The 24,080-nt window shown below is 49.8% G+C and overlaps 1 protein-coding gene and 1 long non-coding RNA gene across 3 annotated transcripts in view; both read right to left on the reverse strand.

Moving 5' to 3' along the window:
- Positions 1-7,059: 7,059 nt before the first annotated feature.
- On the reverse strand, positions 7,060-15,230 carry LOC131490606 (uncharacterized). Its single transcript, XR_009251147.1, has 3 exons — positions 9,921-15,230; positions 8,483-8,738; positions 7,060-7,118 (listed from the first exon to the last, which is right to left on the reverse strand). It is a non-coding gene; the product is annotated as an uncharacterized LOC131490606 (long non-coding RNA).
- Positions 15,231-15,760: 530 nt separating this feature from the next.
- Positions 15,761-24,080, reverse strand: part of PITPNB (phosphatidylinositol transfer protein beta) — a 62,058-nt gene continuing 53,738 nt past the window's right edge. Inside the window, exons 8-11 of one of the 2 annotated variants that reach the window (XM_058693127.1) lie at positions 22,534-22,644; positions 20,796-20,918; positions 17,385-17,470; positions 15,761-16,190 (exon numbers count right to left, since the gene is read on the reverse strand). In XM_058693127.1, coding sequence (XP_058549110.1) covers positions 17,423-17,470; positions 20,796-20,918; positions 22,534-22,644 — 282 coding nt within the window. In that variant the 3' untranslated portion in view covers positions 15,761-16,190; positions 17,385-17,422. The remainder of the gene's footprint in view (positions 16,191-17,384; positions 17,471-20,795; positions 20,919-22,533; positions 22,645-24,080) is intronic. The other variant, XM_058693126.1, reaches the window with a different exon arrangement.

Below are 24,080 nucleotides of genomic sequence, written 5' to 3' on the forward strand. Positions count from 1 at the left end.
CATCCAAAAAACCCACTTCGCCAGATTTTACATCCCTTGCTGGCTGGCCTTGGAAACTCGGGTGTGAGAATCCCCTCGGAGCCTCAGTTCTTCCATCCATAAGACGGGCATGAAATCAGCGTTCGTTTCATAGGGCTGTGGAGACGATTAAACTGGAGAGTTCCTGGAGGCACAGAGGCAGCACGCCGTCACCTGCGGTGATGCTTCTCTTTCTTTTTTGTTTCTTCTTAGCACCGTATTTCACCAGATCTGGGACATGATCGGTTGTAAACCACATCCCAATTTTACAGCTATTAAAATGCAGAGTTGGCGGGGAGGTGGGGGGTGGGGGGTCGGGGGAAGGATTTCTTAGAACTGACAGAAGACAGCCTTATTCCCGTTTTCCCTATCTGGGCACAGAGACTCGGGTCAGGGATAGAATACGCCTGTTTCCCCCCCACCCCCCACTACGTTCCCCGCTTCCTGGCCCAGGACGGGGTCCCCGCCAGGCCACCCGGGTGTCAGGTTCAGGCAGATTTCGCCGTTAATGCCACGTTGCATGAGCCGACTCAACCCTTTGCAAGCCGTGGATTAACTTATTTTACTGCTGTGTCAAAGAGAAGCAGGAGTCTGGAGCAATTACGCTGATTGGGGACCCCACCCACCCGACACTCTCCTCCTGGCCTCTGCCAAGATGACTCAGCCCGAATTATCCTCCTAATTGTCTCAACCTGTGTGGACTCCCAGCTGGGGCCCTCTTTCCCCCAAACGCACAGAGCCAGTCCTTGAGGGCCGCAGACAGGAGGAAAGATCTGCCGTCTCTGAAATGGAATGTGGACTTCCAGGCCCTTCCAGCGTTCTTACAAACCCAGTCGGTTTTCGCTTCCCTCCGCCTTCCGTCCACCCAGCCCTCTGCATGCGTGCCTGGGTGTCGGGCCTTTATGAGAGTTCCTGCTTGGAACAGAGGACCTCTCCCTTCGGGCATCCCCGCTTCTCCACCCCTGACCCTTGCCTTACGTTTGGTGACCTAAGGAAGGGGGAGCGTTCGATTTTTTTTTTTTTTTTTTTAAATAGAATTTTTGGACAATTTCAACATTTTTTATTTATTTTTTGGGACAGAGAGAGACAGAGCATGCACGGGGGAGGGGCAGAGAGAGAGGGAGACACAGAATCGGAAACAGGCTCCAGGCTCCGAGCCATCAGCCCAGAGCCTGACGCGGGGCTCGAACTCACGGACCGCGAGATCGTGACCTGGCTGAAGTCGGACGCTTAACCGACTGCGCCACCCAGGCGCCCCCGGGAGCGTTCGATTTGAATCCCCCTTGAGGGGAGGGATGATCTCGCATTGACGTTTGGATCCCACCCAGCAGAGCTAGTGGCACGGAGAAGCTATTTTCGAGACACGTGGGTCGGATAAAGAGAAGGAAAAAAAAAACAAACCCCAACCAAGAACCAAGGGGAAACTTGAGTCATGGCCAGGGAAAAGGAGACCTCCAAGGAGATTCCTGTAGCAGACCGAACAGCAAAAGCAACAGACACAACAGCCAGAACAGGCCGACGCAGCAGTGTTCCATGCAAATTAAGGGATCAGCAGAATCTCACAGGGAGACAGGAGGAGGACCCACTAGGAGGTGGGTTTTTATATTCAGGATTCCGTAAAGCATCTTTTTTTTTTTTTTTTTTGGCCAAGAAAACTCCCCTACGTTGGTTTTATGAATGCACAAGTCTTGGGAATTGAACAGGTATTCAATTCCCACAGAGGAGGCAGATTGAGGCTCATGGAAGCCAGGCCCGGACTGTGCCACCGTAGGCTGGGGGACATTGGGAGCCTGACTTATTTTTGAATATATTTTTTTAAATGTCTGTTGATTTATTTTGAGAGGCGGAGAGGGGCAGAGAGAGAGGGAGGGAGAGAGAATCCCAAGCAGGCTCCATGCTGTCATCACAGAGCCCGAGCCGATATCAAGAGTTGGGTGCTTAACCGACTGAGCCACCCGGGCGCCCCTTTTGAACATTTTTCTTTAAGTAATCTCTATACCCAATGCGGGGCTCACCTCAGTGACTTATTTTTGATCGACAGGTGCACAGGAATTAATGGATTCCCTCAAGGACACTCATCCAGGAGTACTCGACATTATCATCAGTCTGGACAGAACCTCCCCACCAATCCATTCCCCTTCCTGCTAGCACAGAAATGGGCCATCACATTTTTAATGTAGTTGCCTCCTTCCAGGACACCTGTCACCCGTTTATGTACACGTTTATGTATCCAAGAACAAAGAAGGATGCCTTGAGTAGGTAGTTTTTTAAAAAAGAATTTTTTTTTTAACGTTTATTTATTGTTGAGACAGAGAGAGACAGAGCATGAACAGGGGAGGGTCAGAGAGAGGGAGACACAGAATCCGAAGCAGGCTCCAGGCTCCCGGCTGTCAGCCCAGAGCCCGACGCGGGGCTCGAACTCACGGACCGCGAGATCGTGACCCGAGCCGAAGTCGGACGCTCAACCGACTGAGCCACCCAGGCGCCCCGAGTAGGTAGTTTTTAAATGAACGTAAGAGACATCATCTTCTCATCGTTGTTGCATTTTTTTTCTCCATTAATACTAGTTTTCAAGATTCATCCTTGCTGGAAAGTATAGAGGCAGCTCCCTTTTAACTCCTTTTTTTTATAACTCCTCCTTCTAACTACCGTAGAATATTCCATCGCGTGACCACCCCCTATGTTATCTGTCCATTTCCCCACAGATGGACATGCAGGTTATTTCTAAGCCTGCCTTGCTAGACACTTCCGTTTCTTTCTTTAGTTATCTGTTCTATAAAAATGAGGTACCACAGATGACTTCCAACTTTCCATGACCTGGCCGCCTGCAGCACAGACCTCACCTCTCGAAAGTTCACAGTCCAATGGGAGAGATGGGACTTGCAGACTTGTACATACGAAAAAGGAATTTCACTGCACAGCGGAACGGGGTGCCAAATACGTGTCTTAATTCTCATCTCTGCCGTCGGTCTCTAAACTTCTTCCCACCCTGAGAAAGCTTTCCACGGTGCCCAGCCCTCCTGGAAGAACGAACAAGGCCAGTGAGTGGTCTGGCACTGGGTGGGGGTGGGGCGGGGTGGGGTGCAGCTCCGCTGATTTCGTAGGGAGGCCCTGCCTGGTCCATCAATAACAGCCCGGGCTGGGCAACTTCCTGCCCCAGACTAGCAGGACGCATCTCACATCACGCAGCGGGAGTCCTCTCCTTGTTATTTATGTTGGCTGCAAAATCCAGGAAATCGCCACTGGATATATAGCCCAATGTCTCAGGATTAAATCCTGTTAGTATGAATCTCATTCCCCAGCACTCCCCTGGGATCCAGACCACGGGGTCCGCCCGATGGTGGATCCAGGTTTGTTGCTACAGGGGAAAAAGAAAGAAACCAGAGCCCAGGTCGAGGAAGCTCAGAATCGGATGTGCTTAATTGTGCTCCAATTACACAGAATGCTCCAGAATCGCTGCTCTGGGGTAGAGAGATGCTAATGGCCATCATTACATTTGGACAGCCCCGTTCGGTTATATTGTGATCTTTGCAACCACCGTGTGGTTCACTGAGAGTCGCCAGCCTAGTGTAACATGGGAGAAACGTTTGCATTTGCAAATGCGTCCTGAGAACCTTATACAAACCACACCTGGCTCCGGGAACTGAGGATAGGGAAAAATGGACGCTCGTGGAACCTCCAGTCCGGCTGGGAGAGACGAGCAGTATACACACACACGCATAAGGGCTGTGAAGGATAAAGAACTATGACACATAGGCACAGGGCCTGGTTTTATATGAGTTAGCCTGGGAAAGCCCCCCTTGAAAAGGGAACATGTGCTGTGAGAGTGGAAGAGTGTTCCAGACAGCAGAAGCAGCCAGTGCAAAGGCCCTGAGGCGAGTTGCCTGGAGTGTTGGAGAAGCAGCCAGCAGGAGGCCAGTGTGGCTGGAGTGGAGCGAGGGAGAGGCCTAGGAGGGGTGAGGGCAGAAAGAGGGTCAGAGTAGAGGGAATCTGTACTTCCGTCTGAGTTACATGGCAGGGCTTTGAGCAGAGGAGGGATGTGACCTGTTTGATACTTAAAGAAGCCCTCTGGCTCCTCTGTGGGAGGGGAAGGGGCCAGGTAGGAAGGTCTGGAGCAACCTCCCAGGAAGAAAGGATGGTGGCTGGGCCAGGTCAGCGTCGTCGTGACGGACGAGGTTCAGAAGGGTCGGGATTCTGGACCTATTTTGAAGGTGGAGCCCACACAATCTGAAGTGGAGAGGGAGAGACGCACTTGACCCAGTCAGGGAATGGGGCGTTGAGCCAGGTCTCCTCTTTGGCTGTTCCAGCTTCTTTCCACTGCAGCCTGTCGCTGGGGCCTTGACGCACTTGAACAAGCACGCTGACGGGTTCGCACAGGCGGGTTCAATCCCGGAAGGTGATCGCCTGGCTCCTAGAGTCGCAGACTCTACTCTTTGCATCGGCTCCCTCTTGCCAGCTTGATCCCGAGCAGGCTGTGGGGCCAGGATCCTGAGGCTAGGGCGGCGTGCTCACAGACAAAACCCCATGCAAACAATCCTTTGTGTTTGCACCACAAACCAGAGAAGAGGAGAGCCTTTCCATCTTTATCGGACAGAGGAGGTGGCAGGTCTGTTACCCTGAGGCATCCGGGCAACTTGGAGTAACGCGGGGGGGGGGGGGGGGGGGGGGTCGGCGCTCAGGTGATGGGGAGGTCACGTGGCTGGGCTCTGCCCGTGGAGGAGTGAAGGATCCTGGTGCTGAGATCCTGCTGGGGCCAGATACTAGCTCCCACGCCTTTCCCCTTGGCTCAGCTTATTTTCTGGGCTCCCTGGTCCCTGCTCCCCACAACCCCCACCCGGCTCCCCAGCCTGGAGATCTCACACATGAGTAAGTCTTCGTGCACAGCTGTGATTATCTGGGGAGACGCAGACTTAAAACATTTGAAGGCACTCAGGGATGTCGAGTGGTGACAATCAGGTACAAGGCATCCGGCCTCTTGTTCATTCTGCCTACAGAAGCTCCCAGGACGATCAAGGAAGAAAGCGCAATCCCGTCTTAGAACGTTCACAGTTCCACTCCATTCCATTTTAGAATTTCTTAGATCTAATTCCTTATTTGTTCCATCTTGGGACTTCTAAGGTTTTCATTCCCTTAAAACAAAACAAAACAAAAAATCCTAGATCTAATTCCTGCCCTAACTAGAATGTCCTTGATCTCATTTCTAATCAAGTCCATCCCAGAACTTTGGAAAAGTACGTGGGAAACAGGTCTGGGTCACTTTCCCTACCATGGCTATTTGCTTGTATCTAATTATTCCTCCAGTTTGTTTGGAGTGTCGACTGTAGGCCAGGCACAGAGCTGGGAACTAAGAATGCACAAGTGAACGGGGCAGAACCTCTTCTCCTGCGGGTCTCACGGCTGGCAGGGAGGCAAACACTCCACAGAAGTAAACGATGATGGTATCTGGTGCTAAATTCATGCAAAATGTCCTATAATCCACTCTGTGCCAGGCACACAAGCGAGAAAACGTGGGCTCTGCGGGCACTTGGGGCTCCCTGCTCTGGTCCCCAAGTTCAGGTGCGCACCAGCATCACTGCTGGAAACCGATGCAAATGCAGGACCCTGGGCCTGAGACCTCAAAGGTTCTCATTCTGCAGGGCCGGGGTACGGCCCACGTAAGGTGACTGACTGTCCCCATTTGCCCAGACTTGAGGGTTTTCCCCGGGATGCAGTACTCCAGCACTAAACCAGCATAATTCTGAGCAAACTGGCACGGTTAGTCTCCCTCGGCCCAGGAGTCTGCCTTTTTAAATCTTTTTTTTTTTTTTTTTTGAAGTTTTTATTTTTGAGAGACAGAGAGAGACAGAGTGCAAGTGGGGGAGGGGCAGAGAGAGGAGGAGACACAGAATCCAAAACAGGCTCTAGGCTCTGAGCTGACAGCACAGAGCCCGACGCGGGGCTTGAACCCACAGACCGTGAGATCGTGACCTGAGCTGAAGTCAGACGCTCAACCGACTGAGCCACCCAGGCGCCCCCAGGAGTCTGCATTCTTATTTTATTTTTGTTTTTTAATTTTTTTAATTAACATTTATTTATTTTTTGAGAGTCAGAGAGAGACAGAGCACGAGCAGGGGAGGTGCAGAGAGAGGGAGACACAGAATCGGAAGCAGGCTCCAGGCTCTGAGCTGTCAGCACAGAGCCCGACGCGGGGCTCCAACCCACATGAGATCATGACCCGAGCCGAAGTCAGTCGCCCAACCAACTGAGCCACCCAGGCGCCCCAGGAGTCTGCATTTTTAAAACGCAACCCCAGGTGATTGAGATGTTGGCGGTCCACAGGGTATCGTGGCAGCTGACCGGAGGCCCTGAGCCCCAGTCATCCCTGAGGTAGGTGGGGAGTTTGCACGGGCAAGGTTGGCTGGCCCGGGGGCAGGTAATCCAGGCACAGGAGCCAGTCTTGGGTGTAAAAGTGCCAGTGGGGTCTAAGCACCCCGAATCTGCTGACCTCGATCCCCTTCAGGCATTCCCAGCGTGGCCGGCTAATGTTGGGGAGAAGCAAAAACGAAAATGGATTGACGAGCCCAACCGGGCGGAGAAGACCGAGCTTGTCGATGAGGCTGAGCCAAATTTCCCGGCGGCCCCTAGCTGGGCACAGCTGAGCTACGGCTTCCGTGAGCTGCAGGATATTTGAAGTAAAGGCTCAACCTTGGAGAAGTATTAATGAAAATGTCACAGGCACTAAAGTCAGAGCAGATGCGAACAAAACCTCTTGAGATTAGGTCAAGGGCAGACCCAAAAAAAAAAAAAAAAAAGACATCCGGGGGTCCCCCCATGGCAACTCGGAGGAAGGCTGTCGCTCCTATGAAACAAGCTGACATTTCTGTGCTGCTGTGTTATGTATCGACATCCCGACAGGGCAGCGTTCGGAGGCCTCCACGTCGGCAAATAAATATTATGTCTCCATCTTCAGCTAAGCAGAGTTGTGGTGCATTCCTATTACTTCATGTGGATTAACCATCTGGAAGTTGAATCAAGCCACAGAGTAAAGAATGGGCTCCAATTCGTACTAGTCTCAATTTATGGCAGATGGTTATGCAGTCTCAGCGGGCCAAAAAATCTCTCTGCAAAAGAATAAAGTTTATGCCAATTACTGTAATAGGAACCAGCAACAACTGCGTGGGGTTGACTAAGATCGCAGATATCGTCGTACAGCACATAAACCACGGGGGGCCGGGGGAACGATGGGGACCCAGTTAATTCATTAAGATAACGCGAGAGAAATGAGGAGCAGAGTTAGTCATAAAACAGAAATATTTCCTCGCCAAGGATGGGAGGGGATCGGGGTGGAAGGGGCCTCAGCCGTGCTGCGGGCAGGGGCAGGGGAACGGTGGGCGGTCAGTGGTGAAGGGAGACTGTGTGGCTGCCCCACACAAAAGGCACGGGAGGAGAGGGGTTGAATCGGGGCTCCTCGGCTCCATTCACTCCAAACAGACCTGTGGAGCGTGGGACTGCGCGGTGCGCAGGCCCGGAGACCACAACAGTGGCGGGTGCCCCTGGCACCTGCCCTTAGGGATGCTGGCCTCGTCGGGCGGTCAGGGGAAGCGTCTTTGAGGACCTGGCCCCCGGGCTGAGGTGGAAGAAGGAAGGGGGGAGGGGAAGGGACTCCAGGCCTAGAGGACACCGTGGGCTTTGCTCACGAGATGCCGGATCACGGAGGCGAGGGGCCAGGATGGATGGGGTGGCCAGGCCCGACACGCAGGGCCTCTCGGGCACAGGGAGGAGGTTTGGCTCTGTCCTCAAAGCAAAGATGGAATGACGCAATCAACCTTCCTTTTGGAGCGAGCCCTTCCTGCAGGAAGTGCCGACTCTTTTCAGCTGAGGGCAGCTTCTTGACCTGTGTGTGCCCTAGTGTCCTCAAGGATCGGGAAATGTGAGAACGCCCCACTCTCCCCAGGGGCGGTGTCAGGGTGCAAGTGTGGGCGGCGGCAGGGAATGTGCAGGTGGAGGAGAGACCCGCTCTCTCCCCCCATGAATGGCCCTGCCTGGGCAAAATGCTGCCGGGGCCGGCACCTGATCAGAGACCAACCTCCACCCAATCAGCACCCCTTACATGGGAAACTTTTGTGCCCTAATGAAGGCTGGAGAAAGGATTAGGCGGCTGGTTTGGGGGCACATCAGGCTACAAAAGGAAGTTGCTTGTCTCCTAAAAAATGTTAGTTCAGCTTTTGTACTTGCTTTTAAATGAGTGCTGCTGGCTTAAAGAATGTGGACGTTTGGGGCTGAAAATAAGGTGGCCAACTGTCCTAACCAAAGCGCAGGGCAAACGAAGTCCTGGGCAAACTAAGCCCAGGACTGTCCCAGTCCAGCCTCCCAGGAAACTCCTCTCTCCTGGGTGAACGGGGATGGGCTGGTCGCCCTCACTGACTAGTAGGAGACCAATGAAGGGGTAAATCCGATGCTGCAGAGACTTTCACCCATTACTTACACATTTCCTGTCTCATGGCCACACTCCATGCTGGTGTTAGTACCCCAACCTTCACGGGCAGGACGCAGAGGCTCAGGGGGGCCGAGACTCACGCACTGGCCCGTTGCAGTAAGCGGACGTGGCCGACTCGGAACACAGGCGTCGGACGCCGAAACCCCCTGTCCGGCGTGGCCTCTCGGAGAGACAGCAGCAGCGACCATTAGTAAAACCCAATGGCAGCGGTCGCGGTTGCCAAGCTCCACGTTCTCTGGGGAGGCTGACAAGGAAGGGAACAAAGTTCTTCGCAAGCAACAGTAATCCCCCTGTTCCTCGCCTGGCCAGACGACTCTTGCCGACTCACACAAAGGCCTGAGCAAACACAGGGGCTGCATCCTGGCCAAAAGGCCTGAGCAAACCAGCACTGCATCCTGGTGGCCCAGAGCCAGGGCTGGGCCAGGCTGTCCTCAGTCACCGGTAGAGCACCCCCAGACACACACACACAGCCTGGGGATGGAGAGGACCGACCGGGATGGGGGAGGTGGGGGGGGGGGGGTGAATTCCAGGGCGAGGGGGAGAAGCCCCCGCTGGAAGCCTGGGGCTCGCATGTGCGGGGAGCCCGCCAGCCGGAATGCAGGCGCTGACCTCAATCGCACAAGTGGAAAATCTGAGCCTGTCGGGCTCGGAAGGGGCCGGGAGGAATCCTGAAATCCTCCCCCACCCCCCCAGACGGCTTTCTGGCACGCGCCTCGGAAGAGCAGTGAGCTCATGGACCACCAGATGATCTTATCCCCAGTGATAGAAGGCACTGCTGGGCATTCGCGGACGGGGAAGGGTTCTCAAGGCCTCGCGCATTACAAAAAGAGTTTTCAGTAAGGTTCTCCTGTGAAGTGAAACACTGAAGACGGTTCAGGGGGTCGGGGCGGGGGAGAGCTACCCACAATCCCACCACGTTAACAAAACAACCCCGGTGGCTCCCTTCCAGATGTTCACAGGCCGAGAGATTTCCTGCCTCCACCTTGCGGACATTGTTTGTGTTTCCACACGCATTTCAGAATTATCACTAAATCTCTTCCACCACCACCCCCCCCCACACACACACCCCCCGAGCACTCAGAGGTGGCATGGGTATGGAGAACCACAAACCCTCAATTTTCACAGCACCGTCACAGAAACCAAGCGGGAGGGCTGAGAGCGGGGGGGGGGGGGGGGGGTCGGGAGGGGGGGGATGGGGGTGAAGGACTTATAACCAGGAAGCCCTGCCTAAAGAGGCTGCCTCCTTTGGACATAAGGTGCAACATGGGAGCTGCCTGACACCCCAGACCCAGGGGGAAACCGGACATGGTCTAGGAAAAAACGTTTTCTTGGCTCTGGGCTCTGGGAAGAATCAGTTCCGCCGGCCACCTCCAGCCCCCCACCTGTTTGTGTAAATAAAGTTTTATTGGAACCCCACCACACTCACCCGTTTACATTACGTCTAAGGCTACCTCCGTGCTACAAAGGCAGACTTGAGTAGCTGCGACAGAGTCTGCGTGGCCCCAAAAGTCCAACGTATTTACCATACGGCCCTTTAGGGAGAAGGCTTGCCAACGCCTCATCTAAAGAAAGGAACGAGGGGGCCTGTGCGTGGTCTGTGCGCGGCTGTTCGGGGCCCGATTCTAAGCCTCCCTCCGGCCTTGCTTGGGAGAAGTCTCTTGTCCTACACGGTGCCTCTCTGGGAATGACATTTTGGAGCGACGGCTACAAAACACTCACAGAACCTCTTGGTAAGGCTGAGTTGTTTCAGGGCTTCCCAGGCCATGGGAAAAGGGAGTCAGCGTTGCGACAACATGCCATCAGTATTCCAGGCTGCAGGGAGCCAGCGTGCAACGGGATGCCCAGAGGCGAAGCTTTTGTTTAGCACATACATTAATAAACACTGTAAGCCACTCCTCCGTTCCACTTCATGAACCTCCCTCAGTCTGCAGCGCAAGGCAATTCTGCCATCGACTGATTAGCAGGTGGTGTCAGAATATATAAGGGATCAACGAGGCAGAGGCATGTCACGGTGCTTTACTGCTTCTCAGAAATTCCAGGAGTAAACAGAGTCGACCCAAGGTCGAGTATCACGGACTCTGGGAAACAGGGCTGATTTTCTGGGCAAGGGCCTGGCTTTACCGCACCCCATTAGGGGGTCACGAAGCCAAGCTCTGGTTAACCTGTCCGCAGTGGTATCCAGAGAGCCAAATCTCAATCACGGAAAACGTGGAGGGCATCTATGAGCTTTTCCAGGGCTGTAGCATTTAGCTTAGCGGCCACAGATGGTTTTTCCTGGACGACAGACGACAGACAGTGACGTTAAAACATGCCAGTTGAGAAGTTTAGCGAAGCAGCATTATCTTCGCTGTATCCCGAACACCAACAGCTTTTGTTAGCCCGTCATAGCTCTGCCCTTCAGCTTTCAGTTGGTACTGGTTGGGAGTCTGACGGCAAACAACAGCAACTGTCTTCCCAGGCTGAGCTCTTTCTGTGGACGACATCCACACTGCGCAGAGCAGACAGCAGCTCAGTCCCTTCCACCCGCGCCTGACCATCCAACGGCCACGAGGCAGAGGAGTATCGTGGGCCCCACTTTACCAACAGCAGAATGAGCCTCTCGCTGGTCATGGGCTTTGGCTGCACTGGTCTCCTGGGCCTCTGGGAGCCACGCAGGTGTCGGAGCAGGGGTGCGGCACCGTCCGGGGTCTTCTAGAAAAGTCACGTCCAGCACAGCCTGATTAAGGGTATGCGTCCGTGCTCTAGACCAGAGCTTGGCAAACTACGGTGTCAGCGGCCAAATCCAGCCGGCTGCCTATTTGTGTAAGTGAAGTTTTGTCAGAACAGACACACGGATTTGTTTACAGACTGCCCGTGGCCGTTTCTGCGTTGCCAGGGCAGAGGAGAGTGGCTGTGATACGCCGCATGAGCCTGTAACGCCTAAAATGGTCACCACCCAGCCTTTTGCAGAAAGCTGACGGACCCCTGCGCTAGATAAGAGGGTGGCTCATCAGAGCACAGCCTGGACTAGGCCGTATGAGAGGAGCAGGATGTCACAGGCGTTTGTGAGCACTTTTGAGACTCGGTGACCAACTAGGGTCCCTGGCTCGGGCAGCGCCGTCAGTGATGCAGGTCACGGACAGACGAGCATACATCTGGGAAGAGGAGGACAGACGCGGATTTGGCCGAAGACTCCTGGAGGTGCAAGAGTCGACCAAAACTCCGGTTTAGAGGTCCGAAGAGAGGAGGAAACGTGGGCCTGGAGCTCCCTCCTCTGTCCTCTTGCCACACTCACTACCGTCAGCTTCCAGAACTACCACCTCCTGTGGCAGCTAGCTGCCACTCTTTCATGCTCTGAGGGCAGGAACCGGAGCGTACGGATTTGGGGGCTGCGCTCCCCTCCCCCCAAGGGCTCCAAAGGGACCCTTGCACAGGGCGGGCAGGCATCTGCTGTGGGCAGACTGGGCAGTCTCAGAGCCCAAGTTCTCACAGGGAAGGAGGCAACGAGGGACAGGGTGGGGCGGGGGACGGCTGTGGCCCCTGCCCGTGCTGAGGTCCCGAGCTAACCTGGGATGCAAACCATCCAGGCACAGAAGATGAAGCGTCAATTCCCCGATTAGGGCAGTGTGGAGCCTGCAGGTGCCAAGCGAGGGGTGAGGACTGCTGCGGAGACGACGCCAGGGGGAAGGTTGGCTGCACGGAGACCAAGGGGTTTTCTCAGTGATCCCCCAGGAAGAGAGCGGGCATCTTCTCAGCTCTTGTTCCCTGTCCCTTGAACACGGGACACACCGGAGCCAAGCCAGAGAAAGGCGACCGGTGGGCAGCCGGCGCTTTTCAAGCTTCCGTGACTCTCGAGCCGCCAGGGCTGGGAACCCCTGGTTTACATACACGAGGAAGCCAGGAAGCAGCGGAGGCAAGCAGTTCTGAATTCCTTAAACAACAGGCTGACAACATGGCACTTCCAGAAGGAAGAAAGGGCCGGGCATCAGAGCGCCAGGGGCCTCCAGCTGCCGAGCACGGCTTCAAATGCTCAGCGTGGCCTCAGATGACGCGGCCTTGTCGAGAGGCAGCTCTGGAATAACTGCAATTTCTACTTTTTCCCCATCCAATCTGGTTGAAGAACTGGTTTTGAAGAGACCGGCTGTTGCTTAACGTTTCCAAGTCGGAGGACATAACCTCGAGTGACACTGGCGGGGGTTCCCGGGAAGCACTCTGTCGGCAACAGATGCCCCGAGCTCGGGGGGACAATCTTCAACCTGTCCCCTAGCACCTTCCCTCCCTCCCCCGACCGCGGTAGTCTCCAAATCTACACTTGCCAGTGTGCACAGCCTGAAAACACTCAGAAGTCCTAACACACTGTAACATTCGGTGGCTCTCATGATATCAGATCTCAGGGTCTAAGAACAGGCAGAACTTTCTCCTTCCAAACGGTCAAGAACAGGGAATCCCACGCTGACCCCGTCGGTGCAGCTGCTGAGAGATGAACAGAGCAACCGTCAGCCAAGTGTCTCTTCCTTCCTCAGAGACAAGATGTCAGGAGGAGGCTGGGCTGCGAAACCATCCAGCTTAGCAAGCTGGCGAGGGGAGAGAGAGGTGAGCTTTGGAAAAGCCAGGTGTTGGGTCCACAGTGATTTCAGATCAACCAGGAGGGAAATGAACGGAAGGAGGAGGAAGCGATCACACCGAAGAGGGCGCACCACACGCTCGGGGATGCGACGCCTCAGCTGACCCTCAGCACTCTGCAGCTGGGCGCTCCAGGGCTCAGCGAGCGGCCGGGAGGGGTGCGCCTGACCCCAGGCCCGCTGTTGGCAGCACTGGCCCGGGAGCGGCACTCTGGGCTCCTCGGGCCCCAAGTGCCTGCCCAGCTGCCTTGAACCCGAACGTTTGCTCTGTCGTCTGTATGAAGCGGGCGAGGTCTAAGCGCTCTCTCCGTTATTGCACCGAGCTGTAATCAGCTGTGCACGCGCCTGTCTCCCACGCCGGGCTGTGGCGTTTACTCCCCTGGGTGCCTTCACTGAGCCCTGCCGCTCAGCATCCTGAACGGCAGACCGGCCCCACGAGTGCAGACACGAAGTCTGAGATAACACACTAAGAAGATCACCTCGGAAAAGAACATTCGGAAACATAACACTCTACATGCATCCATGCGTGTGGCCGGCCACCTCTGCTGACGCTGAGCGGCTCTAGAGTGTAAGGCGAGACCATGAGAAAAGAGCTGCGAGGCGTCCAGAAACAGGAGAGTGGCAATGGCGAAGTCCTAAGAGAGTTTGTGAAGCACTGCCCTGAACCAAAAAGCCGCCATCTTGAAACCATCAGACTCTGATGACAAAATCTTTACTGAGTGCTTTTAGAAATACTACGCGTTCTCCGTATTTATCCCCTTGAAATGTAATTTTTAAAGAACCTCGGAAACCAATGATAACCCTTCTTTAGTTTACTGCTTAGCTTTTAAAGGCAGAAAATTAAGAAACCAAACCTAACAGTTCAACGTGGCACAGGCACATTTCAAGAACGAGAGTTTGCAGTGAAAAATTAAAAAAAAAAAAAACCCACATCTTTTCTTTATTTTTCCCAGAGTGGTAGTGCCGCAAATTAGAGAATTGTTGAGAAAACGGCAGAGAAGTGGTCCACGGTGGTCTGAACCAGACGGGGCATCAGGGAAACAACCACTCAAGCACACAAGTGGCATTTTGTGATCAAATTTATTTTTTGTTTAAATTTCATTTACTTTGTTTTACTGTAATTTACACAAGAGACTGCCAAGTAAACTAGATATTTTACATTCACCACGCATTCCCTCAAATCTCCACAGTTGTTAGAAAAACATTAGAATCCATGCGCTGGGCTCTCATTTCCATGTGCGCCCCAGCTCCCAGTGATGCTACAGAGAGTTAAGTCCGTTAAAAGGAGAGGGCGAGACTCTTTATTTCACAAAATTAGCAATAATCTTCCTTGCACCAAACACTCTGCAGACAAAAATGATTATGCTTTGACAACACCTATCTTACAACAGTGCCCAGAGAGTAAACATCAGTCTTGATCCTGAGTACACGGAGGACATATGCAACGTGGGGTCCGTAGCCAAGGCTAACAGGGCATCGTGGGTGCGGCAGTGATCCTAAACACCCTGGTCCGAGTCACTGCCACCGCCTCGGTGGGGACACAGGGCGTGTGGGCAAACGAGAAGCAGGGCGGGCAGGACTGTCAGCAAATCAGATTACAAACTGATATGACCACAGGGGCCGGTGTGCTGTAGGAGGGACGAGAGGTTAAAGAAGACGCTTTGTGACCGGAAGGCTTCAACAATATCATTCTAGTCAAGCTTCCAGGACTGACAGGAGAAAACGGGTTTGGACAGAGAAAGCTGATAAAAATCTTACCTAGCTTCGTTTCCTTTTTTTAAAGAAGGAAGAAGAAGAAGAAGGAAGAAGACAAGGTGGCCGCGGCTGCTAACCAGCATGTCCGTGACGCTTACTCGTGACGGGTTCCGGTGGCGCCCTACTAGACAGCACCTCTAGTGAGGGCTAGGCCCTCAGCAGGGCCTCGGCCTAGGAAGGTGTGCGGACAGGCCAGTGCTGCCCCCCCAGTTCTTCCCTCCCTCCCTGCTGTCTCAAAGGCGCCTTCTCTCGTAGGGTGTATTTCAATATGAAAAGAGCAAACCGTCATCACTATCTGCGTTCTACCTCGTAAGCTGTGAGGAATCGAGATCATTTGCATAGTTTCCAAGCTCTAATTTCAGAAAACAGTCATTCCAGAAACCTACTTCCAAGTTTTCCTGCAGCCTACAATGCTATTAATTTCTTCATCAATTCCTTTGCTTGCCTAACAGGAGCCTGAAAATTGTATAGTGTTTATTATAAATCACAAGCCGTCATCTCCATTTTTGCTAGGTTTGATGTAGAAAAATACTTGAAATTTAAAATACAAAAATCCAATAAAAACCGGAACTTTTTTTTTTAAAACGATTTTTCCCTCAGGGCAAACAAGTTAAAAATTGGCAGGTAACTACACTCCTTACTAATAGACATTGTCCAATTTGAATTTAAGATAATAACCATCCAGAAATAAATCGGTATAAATACATTCAGAGTTTACATTCCAGATTCATTGGAATACCAAAAGATGTTGAATAAATTTTTCTGTGGGAGTCTGTTGCTTATGAGACTAAAATAAAATTTTATAAGAGACGGATTTAAAAGAACAGAAAAGTAATAAAAGGCTATGTTGTGTGTGTATACACACACACACACACACACACACACACACACACACACACACACACATATATTGGTCCACAATTCGACATTTATGAAACATACCAGCTAGTATTACATTGCAGTCAATTTGTCCATTAATGGTATTACTCTGATAATTATTAAAATCTGTTCCAGGTATATATATTGAAAATATTTTCTTTTGCATTCTTGCTGAAGATAGGTACAGTACTTTGGAGAAATTGTACTAATCCCTTCAGTATGTTTGTATGTACAAATATACACGTGTGTGTGTTTTGATCTGTAGCTCTACATGCGTCTTATATACAGCTACAGACATACACACACAAACATATACACACACGTGGTTGGGAATCTGTGCACGTGAGTACATAATCACAAGCACACGTCTGGGAAACGTCAACACTGCAAGATACTGGTCAGATTCTTCTTCACTCATCACTGGCTGCACTTGTTCCCCTCACTTGACCTTGATTACGTAACTGTAAGAAAAGCGAAAGACAGTGCCATGTGTTAAAATACAGAGACACACCAAAAAATGTTATCATCTTGTCGCACATTCTCCAGGGTTGGGGGGTGGGGGGGATCCTCAACATGGTAAAACTTCTGGCAGAAAATGTACCCCATATACTACATTTTAAAACTTTAATCTCTTGAGAATTTGGTCTTACTAATGGTATAACATCTTGTTTCATCAGAGGGAAAATAAATTGCAAGTGGAAATAAGTCACAGAACTTAGAACTTAACAAAAGTGACCATAACTTAATTTTTTTTTTTTAATGAACACTGAATTTAAACAAAGGGCTCTGGAGGAATCCTGGCAGAGTTCATTCATTCTTATTTGTACGACTACTTCGGTTCATGACCGAATACTTCATTTCTCCCGTGTTCAATAACTCGATAATTCGAGAGCAGGGAGCCCATGTGAGGGGGCAGCAAAGAGCCACAGTGAGTGAGGAGAGTGTTTTAATCTTGTTCTTTTCCTCAATAAACATTATAGTTCAATAGTAACAACTGATGATTTGTGTTTACTCACACTAGTTTCAGTACGTGGGGGAGATTTTGAGGCTCTTTTCTCCCCTTTGAGGAAAATCTCTTCTCTGGGTGTATAGATTTATGTTAGGGAAATAAGGCCGTAGAAATATTTTATATTACAGTGAAAACCAAAGTGTATTTATACATATTAAAGCTAACTATAAAGGTTAACTAAAGATTCAACATGATGGAAGACATCCAGATGTTCAGAAAAAATTTCAGCTACAAGGAATCACCGAGGTTGGCCTTTCTGGTATGGGACGAAGGAGCTCTGGTTTAAAATGTTTTTACATACTTCCTTACTAACCACATATGATCCTATTGAGAAATAGGTCGGTTAAGTGGCCATCAATGAAAAATCAGCTGGCTTCTAGGATAACACTACGGTATGCCGGGCAGCTGGTGTGTGTCTGACCCTAACACTAAGAACTGGAGATGACTACATTCAACCTGCTCCCACAGATAAAACTCTTACAGAATAATAACTCAAGTGTTCCGTGTCAATCTCGAACATATGTACCTCTTTCAATTCTAAAAGTTAAACCACATTGAACACTTAGTCTCTGCTCAGCAAGTTAACTACCCATTACCAAAAAGGTATTGGTTTTTAAACATTCTTTTTACCCGGGTCTTCACTTACACAGTTTGATATTGTCTCTGACCCTACAGGGGACTCATCTAGACATCAGCAGCCGACGTGCCTCGGACGGTACCCTTCTTACGCATCTAAACGTAAAATAAAATCATGAGCTGCCAAAATCACAGACTCTAAATTGGGTTAGTAAGCAGGGGGAGAAAAAAAGATCTAGGAAAGATTGTGAATGACCACTGCCTATTTATAACCACATCCACATTGAGAATGAAGTTCTGAGGCCCCTCCAGTAACACTGATCTAAGGAAAATCCTGCAAAAGGCTTTTCTTGTAACAGCACACACACAAAAAACGTGTATCTATTCTTGAATCTAGGAAACGGAAGCCTGCAGACTGATGATGTGGAATTATCAAAGACGGCCAAGGGTAAATGAACTGTTCACCAATACAATGTGAGAAAATGCCCCGACGGTCTGAGTCATATGTTCATAGTCCCTAGACCAGACAGGAAGCCATGAGGGGTGGCCACCTCTGCTGCTTCTGAGACCAGAGTCCCTGACAGGAGTTCTTTATGGGAAGTTTATTTATAAGAGGGAGGACAAGAGGAAGAACAAGTGAGCACAGGCACAATGTATGAGAAACAAAGAAGGACATAAGGACGCATCAGAAAGGACAGGCATTCATTACAGTAGCCTACGGACGATTTTTAAAAAACTCAATGAGAGAATCAGAAAAGAGCGGACAGAAAAGGAACAGATGTAATAAACACACTTCTGCAACTCAACACTTCTCCCCGACCCCCAGAAGTGCCAGTTGTGACATACAAGCACTAAGTTCACCCCCAGCACTTCTTCAGCAGCTAAGCCTAACCCCGCACTTCTCTTCAGGATTCCAGGCAGGGCATTCCTGTCATGCCTAAGCTCTCAAGATGCAGTTCCTTTTCTCCGGGGCCAAAACCCATTTGAAAGAAATCCAGGTCTTAAAATATTTGTGAATTAACAAGAGAATTATAATGTATCAAACTCCATCGTCAGGTGTCAGGGAAACAGGACGTCAAGAAAAGGGGAAATCCCTCTGTGGTGATGAGGACTCGGCAACCTCAAGCCCCACCGTGAGGCAGGTGCTTTCTGGGCCTGCAGAAAGCTTTGGCCTGCAGGCACGATGCCGCCCAGAGCCTGAAGACGCTCACAAACCAACCGTTAGGGCTCAAAGCAACAGCAACGTGACGCGGAATAAAGCATTCCCCGATGACCCACAGCAAAATAACTTAAATGGGATTTTACGTGACGATGATCAGCATATAATGCTGAAATTGCCTTAAAACGTTTTTGCAATATTTAACAAAGAAACTGCCACGTCCCCCCCAAGCCCTGAACCAGCAAGAGACTTCTACCGACGTCATGTGGGAATCCGTCAGTCTGAGCCGTACAGGCACGACAATGGTATCTTCGGATAAATGGGGCTTCTGTGTAACTACGCATCTACTTTATGGACCCGCTTGGAGAAGCAAGAAGCTGAGCCTGCAAGGCCCATGGCAAGAGGTGGGAGCGGGCACCTCTACCTCCTGGTCAGGGGTGTACACTGTGTACACTGTGAGTACACTGGGACTGCTCTGATTCCTGCTGTCCTGACACTGAACTTGGCAGGGAAGGGAAGAGGTCCCAGCCAAGTTCTGTCTTGGGGTTCAGAGCTCAGACCACAGAGGGCTTCATCCCTCACCCTTCAACCGTGACCTCTTCTCCTCATGTTCTGGACAGTCCTTGCAACATAAAAATGAAAACCAAAAGCAAACCTCCGTCTTACGGGCTCAAACTAAGAAAAACAGCTTTTATCTGAGCGCTGGTAAATCCTTTTTGAAGATACCAAGGCTGTGCCATGAGCTTAGTGAGAATGAATGTAATCATGCTGCTTTCTTTTTTAACGTTCAGCTGAGTCTAGTTGCCCAGAGCGGCTGGAGACAGGGCTGGCAGGTGTCTCTGGAGCACGTGGAGGGAGCAGAGCCAGCCAAGGCAGGGGAGGAGGGAACAAAACTGGGTGCTGGTAGGAGTGCTTCTTAGAGAAGGGCACTGGACTCTTGAAAACGGGAAGACAGAAGTGGGAGAAGGGCATGGGGGAAAAAAAGGGGGCAAGTAAACCGTGGTTTACTCTCGGCTGTTTAAATATTTAGGGGCCAGTCTAAAAATAAGGGGGTGAGGGGGAGTCCTCCACACTTGCCATTCTACCACCCTACTTCCAAGACCCAGAACTGAAAGTCATACTCTCAGTGTGAGAAACGGAGGCAAAAGAGGTTTCTATTGTCTGGCCTAGAAACCGAACTCCAATTTACAATGTTGTCTCCATGGCAAAACAGGTTCCAAATTCCAAAAAATCAACTTAAAAACTTTTGGAACAAAATCCATTCATAAACTGGAGACTGCTGAAAGTTTACTTTCTGTATAAGATAAGGTTAAAATATTTTATTGCCTTATAAAGAAAATATGTCCTAGTCCTCTCAGAAGGTTTGTATAAAGCTAATTAGAAGCAGATCTGCTGTAATCACCAAAAGTAAGCAATTTTCAACACAGGTTCTTTATGATGCTGTGTGCCAAATAGGTTTCCTTCTGTGCCAAAGAACCTGATTTGCTGCCACTCTCCTGTGATTAAGTGGAGGTCCTGCCTCACACACAAGCGTCTGTCAAACGCTCCCGCCTTCAGGGCTTCCAAAACTAGGACCGCTGGCGGGACTCTGGACGACTGCATAGAAACCACCAGCCCATCCCCGACATTCCTTGGGCTCACGTCCCCCAAGAGGGCCTTACTTTCAGCTGAAAAGCAGCGTGGCCCAGAGCAAAAGCAGAACCAGACACTTCTAAGAGGAAGCGGGAAGAACCCATCCCGGGCAGAAAGGGGGCGCTCACGTGCTGCAGGGTCTGCCCTGCCCGCTGGGGCTGGGCAGGAGCTGGGGCAGGCTTTAACTGTCAAACAGGGCTGGCTGACCTCCAGCCCAAGCATCACCCGAATTTCTGCCTAAAGCTTGCTAAAGAGCTAAGGATTAAGTGCTAGCTGTGGGAGGGAATCTCTGGAATGTGTGACAATATGGCTAGCCTTATCTAACTGACAGTGATGACAAAATGAGCCAAGGCAACTTGGTCTGATTAAAGTGAGTGTCTAAAAGGACTATGAACCAGGTCCCATCACAGAGAGCTGCTGCATGACAAAGTATGAAACCCCTGGGCATTTTGCAGGCACAGACTCCAAGTCCATAAAGCTCTAGTCTACTTTCATGGAAGATGCTCAAATAAAGAGAAATCAGAACATGCAAAAGGATGTTAGTGTCTAAGAAACCCAATTCTGATGGAGGCATATATTTAAAAATGGCCTGTAACGACACTCTTCTTAATTCTAAGTCTACACTTACTAATAAGCACATACATAGCTAGAAAGGGGAAATGAGAGTTTCCACAGAGTGGCAAGTCTTACTGTTTCTAGTTCTTTCTGAGTTTCATCCTCCATTCTCCTAATGTCTTCCATTGTCAGATCAATCCACTTGTCAATCCAACAAAAAAGTTGGCGATGAAAGTTCGTAAATATCCTTTTTTCTTGCTTTTAAAACAAAGAAGAAAAGTAGTATAAGATGGCAAAAATAGAAGATTAGTCACACATTAACTTTCTACATCCCAATTAACCCATGCAATCTACATATACTTGGAAAAGACCACTGTGTCTTTTGTATCATTTTGTAAAACAAAAGAAAAAGAAAAATCTCCCTGGGAAATGTGAAATCTCTCCCTGCAAAGGCAGCACAACATGTCAGGAACTGAAAAAAATGTGATGTGCACGTTGTGATCCAACATAAACTCCCGCTAGACATGGTCCATTTGTACCTTTTTCTAAATCTGGTGACCAAGGGTCAACTCGATTTCTTCCGCTATAAAACAATACATGGTCATTCTTAACTTCTCTGCGATTCAAAGAATATTGTGAGGTTGAATATAATGTGTACGGAGACAAAAGAATCTTGGGTTCTTTGGAATAAGACGTTTATTTAAATTAAGGATTATTACAGACTCTCCATCAATTTTTCTACTCTAACGTTACTCTCACTCTCTATAAAAAACCATACATTTAATGAGTGGTTTTAATTGCTACGTTATTTAAATGTTACTAAAATTTCCCAAGAAGAGAGAAAAGCTCACTGAACAAAAACAGTACTTTAATACTTTTGGACAATCTTCAACTTTAAAATTTCTTTCCATGAACAGAAGGGACTTCATCAATTACATGTGTGACGAACTAGATTGTTAATCTATTACTATGATCCAAGAGGAAGGAAGGAAGCCAGTATTTACAGAGTGCCTACCATGGGCCAGCTGCAAGCAGGCCCAACAGTAATCTCAGTGTCCAGCACATTAGGACCCTTTTTTTAAAAAAAATCTCGGAGTGGTTACTGCTAAAAAGTAGGAAAATTATGGTAGGACAGATACAACCATTTGTGGATTCAAAGGTATAACAGGGTTTCTTTATAACGATAATAGAAGAAATAGTCACACTACAGGAAAAGTAAACACCAAAGAAACTTTCCATATTTCTTATGTGTTTACAACATGTGTGTTTCTTTATACAGCTGCAATTTTCTCCTCCTTCTAGATCAAAGTGTCCATGTTACTTTCACTTTAATAAAGACAACATCCGAAAGAGGTAATTAGGATTCGGGTCCTCAGATTCTGTCACCCTAGGTTCAGAGTGTAACTATTCTCAGTAAGGACCTCTAAGAAGACCTCCCACGACAAAGTGCCAAGTACGTAAGAAAGTGTGTGTCGAGAGAGAGAGAGAGATGTCGTGGAGGATGTGAGCGGGGAGCCAACCGAGGTCGGACAGAGGAGCCGCTCAGCAGGCAAGGCCTGGCCTCTCCCTCCAGCCAGTGCCAAGACCCCAGGAACCCTTGGGGACATGCTGTACACGGAGAGGGCTCTCTGTGAAAACAGCTGGGCAAACCATCGGGAAAGCATGTTGAACAAAACACGGCTACGCTCCTCCCCAAAGAAAGCTCCTTAAAACCTGCTGGTATCTGTCTGCTGTTTCTAGGCAGAAAAGGGTAGAAAGGAATTATACAGAGACAATAACTGTTACCTAATAAGCGAGAAAAAGACATGGTCACAGAAAATATCCCACTAATAGCTACCTAAATTTAAGTCTCCGCATTTTGAACAGACGTTACCTTCTGAATGAAGTTTTCTACTTTGCTTTGCAGTCCCCACCACTTGAATTTGATGGTCACCAGCTTATAGGCACACATCTGAGGGCAGTCAGAGTTGTTTGCCAGCTCCTTCTAGATGACGAAAATTGAAAAGGAGAAATCGTGACTTCAATATTTGTTCTGATGAAAAGTGACCGTTGTGTAGTGACATCACAGACACAGGTGAAGAAAAGTACAATCTCACATGGGTTTAGTTTCGGTATTTGGAAATTCGAAATCATTTTAGCAAAAGCAGCAGTATTCCCCTGCTGCAAACCCTCCTTCCACAGATGAAGTTACTTCTTGGCTCTACAGTTTAATAGGTGCACTGTTCTGCCTCAAATTACACTGTTCAGATTTTCTATTAAATACCAAATTCTATCCACGTCGTATCAGTAGTGAGCTTTAATACATAAGGGTTCACCTAACGCCATTACTGCACCGTCCCCATGGATGTGGTGAGGCACAATAAAGAACGATCAGGAAGTTTAGCCGTCTTCTGTGTCTTTCTAACGCTGGCATGTGGAGTGGCACTGTTTATTAACTGAGGTATTCTCACTAGAAGGGGGATCCGAAAAGGGACGCGGCAAGCAGGAAAAACGGTCTACAATTACCAAGTGTTTGACATCCCGGCTTGAATTTGTACAAACGGTCACACCTCATAGTTGAAATGGCACAGTCAGGGAATCAAATCAAGAGTTGTTAGGGTAAAAAGGTGGTGGGGGGGGGGGGTATTTTTTTTTTTTTTTTTAAAGAAGCAAGGGAAAGAAATGAGGGGCTATCTGGATGGAAAGAGACTAAAGAAGTATATGATGTCTATAATTTACTTTCAGAAAACAACGTTCAAAAGCAATTAGAATTTGGAACCTTAGATTATGTCACCCTAGGTTGAGCCAAAAAACTTTTAAATATGTACTTGTGTCGAGAGAGGGGGAGAGGGAAGGAGGGGAAGAGAGGGAAAACAAAGATGGTGAAGCATCAACAACGGCTGAACCTAGGTAGAGGTGCTCACTGTGAGACGCTTTCGGTTTTTCGGCTAATTTTGAAATTTTCATTGTAAAAATAAGGCAGGGGATTGCAATCTATGGTTACTACTGCCCGTTTCTGTGAAACTTAGTACAGGCTTCTGCCTTATAAGCAAGTTCAGGATGCTAGCGTGTTTATTCGGGGGGAAGGGTTAAGTAGTGGGTGAGCCAGGAGCTCACGTGGGTCTCCCAAGGTGTGTGTGCAGGAGCCTGAGACAGTCCTGGGCCGACCCAGAAGAGCGACTGGGACGGGCTCACGGAAGCGAGCAAAAGCAGACACGGTCCCGGCTCTGGGGCTCCCAGTCTGTATGGAAAGCAGGCAGGTATCAAAGAATCACAGACTGCAGGTACGGACAGGGGAAAGGGCCATTCTGTAAACTCTCGGGCCAGGGCTGGTGCACCTGCGAGACAAACGCTACGTCTCAGGACCCCTGTGGGGACCCCACCAGGTGGTGCGAGCCCCGTGCTTAGCTGGGGGAACTCAAGGGCTTACCACATATTACT

This window comes from Neofelis nebulosa, chromosome 11 (genome assembly GCF_028018385.1).
Source record: "Neofelis nebulosa isolate mNeoNeb1 chromosome 11, mNeoNeb1.pri, whole genome shotgun sequence".
Classification (NCBI taxonomy): Eukaryota; Metazoa; Chordata; class Mammalia; order Carnivora; family Felidae; genus Neofelis; species Neofelis nebulosa.